Below are 13,117 nucleotides of genomic sequence, written 5' to 3'. Positions count from 1 at the left end.
TATTTAACCTCAAACGAATATACACATGTCAACTAATAATTCAAAAATGAAGATTCAAATATTCGACATCAAAGGAAAAAATAATATTAACTCAAGAAGTTTGAAGATTCAAATATTCAACCTCAAACGATATTCAACCTCAAATGAATAATTCAAGAAGTTTGAAGATTTAAATATTTCAGAACCAAGCACAAACCAAAAAAAGAATAAAAATTCAAATTTTCAAGATAGAATGAAGAAATAAATGCCAACTAATGCTGAGTTATGTTCACTTGATGTACAACACTGTTTATTTGTTTTAAGTAGGAATCTTCCTATCAGATCTATCTTTCAAATCATCATAGAGCAATTTACAGATTGTTATGTCAAAGTGTTTCCTTTTGTACATTCCACTTTATCTGATAAATCATTATAAGATGGGACCAATGCCCATAAATTTGCCTTTAGAAAAATTCTTCATTGTAATAGGCCATTACACTTCCACAATACCAATCTTTCAATCAATCTAAACCATCAAACAAATATGGAAAAATGGGGCTTCCAATTTCTAACAAGCAAGAAAAGTGTTAGTGTTGTATAAATAATGAGTCAATTCGCCGCAGAAAAATCATAGATCACATTCTCACACCCATGTAATGAAATGTAAGAGAAATAATAATAATGATGTCGATCTTTCAGACACTGCTTCAAGTCATTTCTCTTCCTAAACTTAAAAAAATCGAAACAAAAGGTGAGACTGGGAAAAATCAAACTAGTTATGTCGTCTCAAATTAATGTGTTCAATAGGGAATGCACCATCATCTCTTCGCTGTCATCTGTAGAAGGGTAACAAAGTTAGCAGTGTAAATCATCATAGGTGGAGGGTTCGTTAGCTAGTCTGATTGATCATAGTTGAGCCATTTGTAACCGAGTCAATTGCATAAGCCTCCAGCCCTCTTGTCCGGCCAGGTGCTCCACCTTTGATTGAGGATAGATCCAATACAATCCTGCTACCAAAAAGATCACATCACAGATGTAAACACATTGAACACCAGAACGTTCAAATATTATTGATATAAATCGTGATTCCGAGTACTTACATCTTCTGAGATTCATTATCAAGGTCTGAAGTTCGGTAGCTTATTATAATTTTGTTATCAATCCTTGATACTGAATGGACAATTGGAGGAAGGTCCAAATCTTCTGAAACTGAAGAAACTTATATAAATATTTCAAGTATATCACCTTATGAAGTATCCACCATATGAACTTCGATTGAGGAAAGAATTTCTTACTTGATTCAGTGCAAGTATTGACGCTCGCATCAATCCCCAAGAGTTTCTGCAATAGTTCAACTTATCAGAAAAGACTTGTTTGGTGCTTGGTAAAAGATAAATGAAAGACAAATTTCCATTACATAACAAAGAAAACTACCTTGAGACTCAAATAGCACTCTTCAAGGTTATCATTGAACAAGAAATGATCAAATATACCAGAGGATTCTCCTTCCTTGATCTCTGCCTCAGCATTTCGCAGTCGTTTGAGGATTTGTTCTTCAGTTTCAGTTCCTCTGAGGGTGGTGGTGTAAATGTAACGTAATCAGACTGGTTACATGAATGGAAAAGCTTTTAAGTGAGGGAACCTAATGGAATCTCTAATTTACCTAGCACGAAGGCGCTTCTCGAGTTCTGCCATTGAAGGTGGACAGATGAAGATGAATATTGCATCCAGGGAACTAGCCCTAACAGACCTTGCGCCTTGAACGTCAATGTCAAGAATGCATCTCTACAGGGAGGAACAAATATTTCAGATTTGCACACACAAATCTCATTTCAACTAGGAAGAGCCAGATGTATGATAACTATTAAAGGAATTAGATAAAACTAAAAAAAAAACCTCAAATTGAAGGAGGTCTTGTCCTTTAAAAATCAATTTAGAGAGAACCCATTGACTTCCCATGCTTGCTACTATATTATATTAAACTATCAGTTTCAACTTCTGCAGGGGGTGTTGTGTTAAATAAAATTAAATAGGAAAGTCAATCTTAAAAAAGCCGGAAGAAGAAGAGAATGAATTGATATTGATCATTATAAATCACTATTCCTTCTCAAATTTTCAAAAGGCTGGTTGAGTACATACTTTTCCTGCATCTGCTACCACTTCAACTGCCTCAACACTAGTTCCATAGAGGTTTCCATGAACTGAAGCAAACTCAAGAAATTTCCCCTCTTTTATGTCCTTTTCCATAACACTTCGTTCTGTAAAATGGTAATGGAGGCCATCTTTCTCCATGTTCCTCGGAGCACGGGTTGTGTGACTAACAGAGAATCCAAATAAGGTTGGAAATTCTTTCATGAGCATTGATATAAGAGTACCCTTGCCCACTCCAGAAGGACCACTAACAACGACCGGCTTCTCAACAGTTCCTCTCACACCTTTACTCCAAGCGACAACTTCACAACCCAAAGATTTTCTTTGTTCTTGAACATATGGGGTATCCACCTACATCCATTCAAGTGCATGCAATATCATAAGAATAAGAATAAACATTAAAAAAAAAAAAAAAAAAAAAAAAACTATAGTAATTTCAGCTATTCAGATGAAACAAACACAATTCCACTTGATTTCAACATCCGCACACTTATCTGTTTTATCCAAAGGGTGATCGTGTAGATCAAATCAAATTTTTCCTTTTATTAACCAATATGCTTCCATCCATATAAAGTCTCAAGAGCTAAGATGACTAACCTCAAGAAACCAAAAAGCGTCATCTAAGGGGGATCCACCCTTAATAAATAATATGCGATCTTCATTTAAAGCTATTGCCGAATGGCCTTTACATGAGTTCGGTATTGTTCCCAAAACAACTGGATTGATCCTGCAAATTCCGCCGGAGCTTAGAAAACTAGAACTGAAAGACTTAATTGCAAGCCAGGGGGAGAAACTTACGGCGTTCCTTGGGAATGATCAAATATTTGAACTTTAAAGGACAACAGCAATTCGTCACAACCTCCATCAACCAGATACTGTCAAAGCATACCAGAAAATTAAGATTTGTAGAGTTAATTTATTCATGCATCAAAATCATATAGAACAAATTAGTTCATATTGTGATAAATAGAAAACAATAAAACTGAAAAGGCATACTGTTTTATTGCCGATGACAGTGGCTGTTTCGCAACCTTTGGATTTTAAACCGAATCCATTCAGAAATCCCTCCTTCAAATCATGAGCGAAGAAAGCTGGGGCTTCTCCCTAACGACCACAAAGACAAACGCAATCGTAACACAATACAGAAGCTATACAATCCTTTTTTATAATCAAAGCTTAAAAGCCTATTTTCCTCTAAGAAATGATAATTCCACATTATAGAACATCAGGAAAAGTTGAAAAACATTAAAAGCTCACCATGGAGAAATTTAATCCTCCAAGTTCTAGATTACCCTGATCAAGACAGATGGAATGAGAGATGAGATTCAAACCATAAATTTCAGGATTCAAGAAGAAGCTGAAACATTCAATCATAGACAACAACAAAAAGAGAGAAAGAGAGAAGGAGAAGGAGAGAGAAACAAGAAATTGCACATAATAATGAAATTACTAGACATAAAACCGACAAGAAAGAACAGGGGTTCACAACTTGAACCCTCCAAAACCAGAATAAACTCCAAAAATGAAATTCCCAGAAGAAGCACTATCAATGCTGTCAATGGGAAAGTGAAAAACAAAAACCATAAAGAAAAGCAAAGGGGAACAACAAAAAAAAAAAAAAAAGGAAAATACAGACAAGAAACACAAATCCATAGTTTAAGATCTCCCAAAATCCACACCCCACATTCAGAAACACAAAAACAAATGCGACAAAGAGGCAAAACTAAAGCCAGAATAAGCAAAATCAAATCCCAAAAAAAAAAAAAAAAAAGTGGGGATCAAAAGACAGATGAAATTAAGAAAGACCCAGTAAGCATGAACAAAATTGGAGAGCATTGAAGTGTATTACCTGGAGAGAATTCTGAGAAAAAGGGTGTTGTAAGGTCGAAAGAAGCACAACCCAGTTGGCGGATTGTTGAAAGGGTTAAAGAAAATTGTAGGTGGAATCTATGGAATGGGAAGAAACGGAGAATCGAAAAAATGGGAGAGAAGAGAGGCGCAAGGAAAGATTGAAGATCATTCTGGTATTTGTAGGGAAAGAGAGAGATTGAGAAAAATAGAGAGAAATAGAGAGAAAAAGGGGTGTGGGGTTTTGGTCGCATTCAATTCACGGAACAGCGCTGCAAGACCGGCTTTCGTTTTCTTGCGGGATGCTTAAGCTGATGTTAATCGCAATTCCTTCTCTTTTAGCTAACCATTTTCTTTAGGTCAAATTAAAGCAATGCCAAAGTTTAAATATTCTATGTGGATCTTTATTTTTTTTTTCTAAAATGTCGATATATCAGTTTGATGTTAATAAATATTTGTAGTGTGAAACCCACCTTTTGGAACAAATTGATTGCAAGGAAAGATACTCTAAATACCAAGTATAAAGCTTAGGTGTAGCCCAACGACGCGGGGAAGGGTTAGTTATGCATTTAAGTCCAACGATGCGATAAAGAGTTTAAGAGTTTTTTAGCTAGGCGAGGAAGAGCCAGGCTAGGAAAGAAAGTTAAAAGTCTGTAATGACTCGTTATTCTAGATTAGTTAGGAAGTTACGTGTTGGGTTAATTAAGAATGATAAGGAAACAAGAAATCTACACGTGTAGATCATAAAGAAGGAGCTGCCAAGCAAACATGAGTTTAAGGATGACTAATCTAGTTTAAGATTAGTATATAAGCCTTGTAAGTTCAAAAGAAAGGTTAGAAAGGAAGCTCTAAAGCTTTGTCAAAGAGAGAACATGCAGAATAGGAGACTTTTAAGTTAGGGGATGAGAAAGAGATTAGAATGGAAGAAAACGTTGGGCTTTTTTAGTGACTTTTTCAAAAAAAAAAAAAGTTGAGTTTCCTTAAGTTTTTCTTTTAGAGTCTTGTCATATTATGTGTGGTGTAGTACATGTGTAGTCTATTATATGATTTATACGAAAAATATGACTGCTTGAAAGCATATTTACGAGTTTAAGTATTTCTTTTGATGCTTGTATGCAAGCAAACCATTAGCTTTATTCCTTTATCAAGAGCTAACTATTATGTGCACATAAGAGTAGAGGTTGCCTTGCGTTGAGTGGTTCACTTGGTAGAAGGAAGGATGAATACATTGAGTGGTCCATGTTCAAGTCTATTGCCAGAGCATCTGGAATTGAACGAGAGTTCCGAGAGATACTGATGATCATGAAATGAGACATCACAGTAGTTTATGCATTGAGAAAGTTCAATGTCTATGCGAGAGAAATTAGTTGAGGCTAATGTGTCTTGTGTTATTTAAACGCGTAATGAGACGTTAAGATGTTTCTAAAAATAATAAAGTTTTTACTCTGTGCTATTGTATTCTCCAAAAGGTTTTCCTGAAATGTCACTCACTAAGCATTAGACTTATATTTTAAGTTTCCCTTCCCTAGACAAGCGATGTGTCGAGGTGTTAAGAGGAAGGGAGCTGCTAGGCATTGAGACAGGCGATAAGAGCTGCATGTTCTAGGCGTTAAGAGCCTGTAATTTTAATTTTAATTTACAAGTGTTACTTATATTTGTATTGAAGTGGTTTAAAGTTAATAATAAAGTTGTTAAGTTGTTCCTGAGTTTGAAGTGTGCTTTTTCTTATCGTCGTGCATGTTTTGAGGAAGTTAAGTTAAAGTTAAGTTTAAGCTTTCAAGCGTTTCGGTGTTTCACTTAGAGGCGTTGGGGCTAGCCGAGTCGGGTCTACACCTTGAATGCGAGAAGAAGATGTTCTGGGTGGGGGTATGACATTTAGAATAATTATAAAAAATAAATTTAAATCACCGTAAATAAATAGAAGATTTTCAAAAGTGGCAAATGGACCTAAACTATTTACAAAAATGGCAAAATTTTGTAGTTTCCTTACCACCTAAATAAACTATAGTATGCAAAATACTCATGTCAATCGGTGTTGAAACTTGAACTTGATAATGTGGTGAAGCAACAATTATGCGTCTAAGTTTTTGGACACACTATAAGAAATCGGGGTTCCCGATGCACAAAACGACGTCGGAAGAAGGAACGTCAGGACGTACGACTTTTCTTGACGCCCTTCATGAAACATCGAGAAACAAAAATCCATTCCCGACGTCTAGGGCTAGGGCGTCGAAAATGGTACACAATTAGATTAAATATATAGTGTTTTCCGATGCCATGCATAGGGCGTTGGGAATGGAGATCCCTGTTCCTGACGGTTCTCATCATGCATCAAAAATAGGTAACACCTTTCCCGATAGCCTGCATGAGCCGTTGGAAAATATTTGAACATTAATTATGTTGGATCAAGATCTTCCATGCATGGGGCATCGGGGATGGAAACCCCTGTTCCTAACGGCTCTCGCTATGCGCAGAAAATAGGTAACACCATTCTCGACAGCCTGTATGAGCCATTGGAAAATATTTGAACATTAATTATGTCAAATCAAGATTTTCAATGTCCCATGCATGACGTTAGGAATGGTGTTACCTATTTTCGATGCCGTTAGTGATTAGTCAGAAATGTTTCTAATGATTTCCTACGAATCACTAATGACATCAGAAACATGGAAAACTCCCAACGTTTTCGTGGTGCACCAGGAGTTTCCCTATATATTTCGTTTCAGTTATGTAATTCACATAACTGAAAATGTTCGAAGAGAAACAAGAGAAGAGAAGAAGAAGAAGAAAAAGAAGTATGCTACCGCTCTGCCTATCCGCCATGCCTCTCGCTGTCGTGTCGCTGCTTGTCCCTATTTGGTAAGTTTCAAACCATTTAGAATATTGTTTACAGTTTGAAGTTAGTTTAAGATTTGTAGTTAGTTTAGGTTAGATTAGGTTAGTATGTTTAGAGTTTTGTTTTTTTTTTTAAAATTAGTTTAAGATTTGAATGGTGAATTAGTTTTAAGATATTGTTTTGATTTTAGTTTTTAAAGTTAAAATTTTGGAATGTGGGTTGAAAATTTGAAGGTGAGTTATTTGAGAAATTGAGTTGGAGAATTAAAACTTGAGTTGCAAATTTGAAAGTTTGAGGGGATGGGGATTTAATTGAATATTTGAAGGAGATGGGTTAAGAATTAGAGGGAGGGGGAGGGTTAAGAATGAAATTTGAAGGAGGGAGAGGGTGAATTGGAATTTTGAAAGAGTATTGATGAATTGAACTTCTAAAGGGGGGTGAGGCGGGTTTAATTGAATATTTAAAGGGGATGGGTTGAGAATTAGAGAGGGGGGATTATGTATTTTATGGTTGAGATTCGTTTTGGCTATCTTGCAGTTATGGTAGCCTTTAGTTTAATTTTAGTTGTTTATTTCTTAGTAGTTTTGAATCAATTGTTGTTGATTTGGGACGACTATCCTGCACTTATGGTAGCTTTTTTTTGTGCCAACTTAGTTTTGAATTTGTTAGTAATTCTGAGGGTTTGAAGATGTGGTAAGGTAGCTTATAAAGTAGCGTTGTTGGAAGGGGTGGGTAGTATGCGAAGATTGAAGTTGTTTGTGGTTAATTAGGTTGTGGTGGCTATCATGCAGTTATGTTAGCCTTTATAGTTTAAAGTTAGCTTTAGTGAAAAGTTTGGGAGATTGTTTATTAAGAGGAGTAAGTTTAGGATGTGAGAGGAGGAATATACTTCTAATCAAACCTATTTATGTTTTAGGGGCATTAACGATGGACAAGGGTTGGATGAAACTTAGGAATAAGTTTTCCATTGAGTATAGGAAGTGACCCAATTTTTAGATGTTGCCAAATTTCACGTTGATGATTACGGACGAATAAAGTGTCCATGCAAGAGATGTATGAACTCAAATTGGAACTCATTAGAGCGTGTGGAACGACATCTACTTACTATTAGAAATCCCCCGACTACACGTAATGGGTGTATCATAGAGAGTCAATTAGCTTTAAAAGAGGTATAGAAAACTTTGATGAAGAAATAAGTAGTAACCCTTTTGATAAAGGAATTAGTAGTAGGCATTTTCATGAAGAAGATGATATGTTTGGTATGGTGAATGATTTACAAGGCCCAATTGAACAGGAAGAGGAAACAAAGGAAGGTCGTCTGGGGATGAAATATCGAGGAATATTGAGGTAGATATAGAACAAGATACAACAAACATATTTCAGGACTTATTGAATGAAGCACGTAATGAGTTGTACCCTGGTTGTTCTGAATTTTCCTCAATGAATTTTTTGGTTAAGTTGATGCACGTCAAGGTTCTAAACGGTTGGAGTAACAAGTCCTTGACATGTTGTTAGAAATCTTAAAAGTAGCGTTTCGAATGTGTAGTAGTATTATCCCCAGTTCATTTTATGAAGCCAAACTAAAACTTCGTGACTTGGACTTGGTATACGAGACTATTCACGCATATAAGTACGACTTTGTATTGCACTTGAAAGAGTTTGTCAATTTGCAACATTGTCCTACATGTGGTGAGGCTTGGTACAAGGTTAATCATAACAGAGGGAAAAAATTTTCGCATTAGGTATTGTGCCACTTTCCGTTGATATTAAGATTACAACGCTTGTTTGTCTCCAGAAAGGGTCCACTAACGTGAGATGACATAGGGAAAAACATGTTGAAATAAATGATGTATAGAGACATCTAGATGATGCGGAGGAATGAAAGCACTTTGATTGTGAATTTCTTGATTTTTCTTTCGATCCACGAAACGTGCGTTTGGAGTTAGCTTCAGATGTGTTTAATCCATTTGGTCATATGAGTACCTCATACAGTATGTGGCTTGTTGTGTTGATTCCTTACAATTTGCAACCTTGAAAATGCATGAAAGAGATAAATTTCTTTATATCATTGCTCATACTCGATCCTAGATCTCCTAGTAGGGAAATCATTGTGTATCTCCAACCATTGATTGAGGAACTAAAAGAGTTATGGAATTTCGGGGTGCATACATATGACTCTCTTATCGCTCAGTTCTTTCAGCTACATTCAACCTTGTTGTGGATGATTAATGACTTTGCGGCGTACGGTGACCTATCAGAGTGGAGTACGAAGGAGTATCAGGCATATTCCATATGCATGGGTGATAGATCATCGTTCGAGATACGAAGTAAAATATCCTTCATGGGATATCGACGCTATCTTCTAGAGAACCATGTGTGGCATAGAAGTAAGCTACACGATGGAAAGGTAGAACATAGGCCTCCTCTAGTGGTGATGAATGGGCATGAATATTGGAACAACTAGATTAGTTGAAGTTTCTAGTTATAAGTAAACATCATTCAGTAAAATACAAGAAAAGAAATAGAGCTTTTAATTGGACAAAGAGAAGTATTTTTTTTTAACTTCTTATTGGTCGAGACTACTATTACGTCACAAACTTGACGTAATGCATATTGAGAAGAATGTATGTGACAATTTAGTTGGTACCTTGTTGAATATCAAAGGAAAACTAAGGATACCACGAATGCTCGATTAGACTTATAAGATCTAAATATAAGAAAGGATTTACACCTTATAGAAGTTGGTAACCGATTGGTCAAGCCACACATGAGCTACACGTTGACTAGCAGCGAGCAAGTTGAGTTTTGAAAGTTCCTAAAATCAGTTAAGTTTCTCGATCGATTTGTTTTTAATATATCATGATCTGTGAATGAAAGAGAGGAAAAAATATCAGGTCTCAAAACGCACGATTGTCATGTTTTATTACATCGATTGCTACCTATTGGTATTCGAGCTTTCTTACCGAAAAACGTGTACACTACTATTACCAAACTATGTAGATTTTTCATGACTTATATGCCAGAATGGTAAGAGTAAGTGATTTGGACAGATTGCAAGCAGATATCATAATTATACTTTGTAAGTTAGAAAGAATATTTTCACTTGCATTCTTCAGCGTTATGGTATACCTTGTCGTTCACTTACCATATGAAATCAAGGTTAATGGTTCGATTTCTTACAATTGGATGTATCCCATTGAAAGAAGCCTATACACTTTGAAACAATATGTTCAGAACAAAGCAAGACCCAAGGGCTCTATTGTAGAAGCATATGTGATGAATGAATCAAGCAGCTTTTATTAGTGTTACCTAAGTGGTATTGAGACTCGATTCACTAGAGATGAGCGAAACGATGATACAATTCCAAATGAGTGAAATGATGATACCATTCCATATGACGTGGTGATTGGTGAGTTTGAAATTTTCAAGTAGAAAGTACGACCATTAGGTGTGTCAAGTCTTCAAACTCTATCACAGGAAGAGAAATGCCTCTTCCATTGGTACATCCTCAATAATGTAGAGGAAATATAGGAGTATCGCAAGTAAGCATTTCTTATCTTTGTACTTCTTCAGTATAGTTGTTCAATATTTGTTTATACATTGTTGTTACACAAATTAAACTCATAATAATCCCCATAAGGAAAAATTTGAGGTTAATACGTCGACAAGCTCAAAATGCTACTAATTTATACAAAAGACATCAACGGAGATTGCCTGAATGATTCCAAAATCAGGTATATACTGTGCACACATTTGATAGCTGACATGTATACACTAACGTATTTGCACGTGAATGTATATAATCATTGTCACATGAATTTTAAGTTATAGAATTGCGTGAGATGGTAAATCTATCTCATGATTTCTTCTCACCTGCAATGGGACTATCACTTGACGTTTAGTGTTATAATGGATCATTGCGGGTAGGGTGAGATTTCACACGTTAGAACGAGATTTCTGATGCACTACACAAAACAATAGAGTGATGGTAATTGGTGAAAGCAATGCTAATGAAAGTGGTGACAACAATTTCTACGATGTTTTGGACGAAGTATTACATGTTCAATATATGATGGAAAGAAGTGTTTGGCTATTTAAGTGTCGGTGGTATGACACCGACGTCAAAAAATGTCAAAGGACACATGAAATTAAGGTACAAACTTATCAACACATCTCATTTTATGTTCTCAAGGAATCGGTAAATCTTGCAACACAGGCAGATCAAGTATTTTACCTAGATGACCCAAAAAATGATAGTAATTGAAAAGTTGTCTAAGTGGTCCATAATAAGCGTATATAGGACGTAGCCGAAGTGAACGATGTTAAGAATGAGCAACCGAATGTACTCGAAATCGTTGTCAGCCATCGAGTGGATGAGCACATTCAGGATGACCCTTTGTGCTGGACTGATTTTGTTCCTACAATCGTTGAAAGACTAGTTTTGCGTCATGTCACATATGACTTCATAAACGATGCGGATGAATAATTGTCACATCACAGCGGAACAAGCAACAACGAATGATAGTGACGAACCATATACCCACATATTTATTTAGTTTAATTTCAAATCTGATTATATATTCGTATTTGCTTAATGAATGTTTGTTTTTTATGTCCATGGTACTATGTCGTCATTCTCGAGCGGTTTTAAAGAAATAGATGTGATGTTCCTCGAGTTCATCAAGGATCTAAATAACCCTACGGGAGGGTCGTCATCGGTGGGCAATAATTCGGGTGAGTCTCTTGGTACATTAACTCACAATTATTTGAACTTATTTCTCACATTAACTTGTTGTTTTACTTTATTTAGCAGAAACTACTCAACCATCTCTGACTCCTAGAGACATGCACAGTCTTGACTTCTGAAGTTGGAGCATTATGTTCACGCCAATGGGAGGATGCCGATGTCCATAGCCCCTGAAGCAAAGAAGCCTATTTTGCCACATGTTGTTCAGTTCAGCCTACCGATTGGCGTGTGTGTAAGGAAGATATTTTCTGTCTGCTGCCTTAGGTGGGTAGACGTAGGAAGAGAATACATCAAGATCGTCAAGGGCGATCTACAGGTATGTCCAATACACAATTATGTTTTCATGTGAAACATATTTAAGTTAATTAAGCTAATGTGTTATTTTTATGTAATGTGTAACACTTTTTCGTGCTTGATTTCAACAATCAAGCAATGAATTAAGTTTTTGAGCATCAAAGGCTCACTACTTTTAAAGAGTTCAGGAGCGACTATCATAGACACTTCAAAAAGTACAACGACCTTGAGGAGGCACATGCCAACCCACCGTACATATTGGTGGGACGTATGGAAGATTGACATTTCCTTTGCAATCATTACATGAGTCGTACATTTCAGATAAACAAAGATATCTTTTGAAATGGTTATTTCAATTCAACTTTTAATATATATAAGAAATAAACAATATATTTGTTTTGATGCAGGAGCAATCACAAACCAACAAGGCTACTAGACAGAAGCAGCCTTACAATCATAGTAGAGGGTCAAAGTCATTTTTACAACGACAGCACGAGCTCGCTAAGCAACGAGATGAGCGGACCGATCGTGTGGAGTTATTGCACATTCGAGCTGACACTTTTGTATTGTAGGCCGCAGAGGATATGCATATAAGTTATTCAAGTAATACTTCTCTCCTTATTTGTCCTCTTTATTTGTGACTTACTAACTTAATTTCGAAATATGTTGTAGAATCAAATATTGGAACTCCAGTTCCAGCCTACCCCAGAGGGTTCTTAGTCACTCTCTAGGGACGAGATATGGAAAACTGTGTTGGATAGACGATCGGACTACTCAAAAGGCCTTGGTTGGGGACCTAAGCCCAAGTCTCGCAAGACGGGTAGTGCTAGCAGTGCCTCGATCTCGTGTTCACAATCCATGGTAGAGCTCTAATTTTGGGTCTAGCTTGACAAAGCTAAACAAGCGATTGAAGAACAGAGAAAGACATCAGAGATGTTAGCTTCACAAGTGGAACAAATGCGGAAGCTCATAGAAGACATAAGTTGAGTATAGCAAGAACCACCATGATCCCTATCTTGGGGTATATATACGTTTCCATTATTTTTAAGTTTTTGAAATCACTTTATTTAGGGACGATGTGCATACGTACTAAACTTAGATACTTTTGTATCATTGTAGGTCTCGCGGTGTAGAATAACGTTCGCGGCTCATTAGGAGACATACGTAGTTTTTATGGATTTCTATGTTTTTTTTTTAACATTTACTATTTTTTATAGGTTTATATTATGTAGCTTTTTTAAATTGTTGTTGTTGAATTTGAT

General features: G+C 36.2%; 1 protein-coding gene across 1 annotated transcript; it reads right to left on the bottom strand.

Moving 5' to 3' along the window:
• Nucleotides 1-544: 544 nt before the first annotated feature.
• Nucleotides 545-4,259, bottom strand: LOC103499542 (guanylate kinase 2-like). Its single transcript, XM_008462557.3, has 11 exons — nucleotides 3,980-4,259; nucleotides 3,388-3,423; nucleotides 3,127-3,234; nucleotides 2,929-3,005; nucleotides 2,728-2,857; nucleotides 2,119-2,481; nucleotides 1,643-1,764; nucleotides 1,414-1,549; nucleotides 1,275-1,320; nucleotides 1,080-1,188; nucleotides 545-986 (listed from the first exon to the last, which is right to left on the bottom strand). The coding sequence occupies exons 2-11, from the start codon at nucleotides 3,388-3,390 to the stop codon at nucleotides 869-871; spliced, it is 1,212 nt and encodes a 403-aa protein (XP_008460779.1). The 5' UTR covers nucleotides 3,391-3,423; nucleotides 3,980-4,259; the 3' UTR covers nucleotides 545-868.
• Between the last annotated feature and the right edge of the window lie 8,858 nt (nucleotides 4,260-13,117).

The sequence above is a fragment of the Cucumis melo genome, chromosome 8 (genome assembly GCF_025177605.1).
Source record: "Cucumis melo cultivar AY chromosome 8, USDA_Cmelo_AY_1.0, whole genome shotgun sequence".
NCBI classification, from domain to species: domain Eukaryota; kingdom Viridiplantae; phylum Streptophyta; class Magnoliopsida; order Cucurbitales; family Cucurbitaceae; genus Cucumis; species Cucumis melo.
The sequence above is the reverse complement of the archived record's forward strand: the minus strand, read 5'-3'. Positions and strand labels throughout refer to the sequence as shown.

Coding starts and splice junctions, on each gene's coding strand:
- LOC103499542 (XM_008462557.3), bottom strand. Junction 2,482..2,727: donor ACGCTTTTTGGTTTCTTGAG/GTTAGTCATCTT, acceptor GAATGGATGTAG/GTGGATACCCCATATGTTCA. Junction 1,321..1,413: donor AGTGCTATTTGAGTCTCAAG/GTAGTTTTCTTT, acceptor GAACTATTGCAG/AAACTCTTGGGGATTGATGC.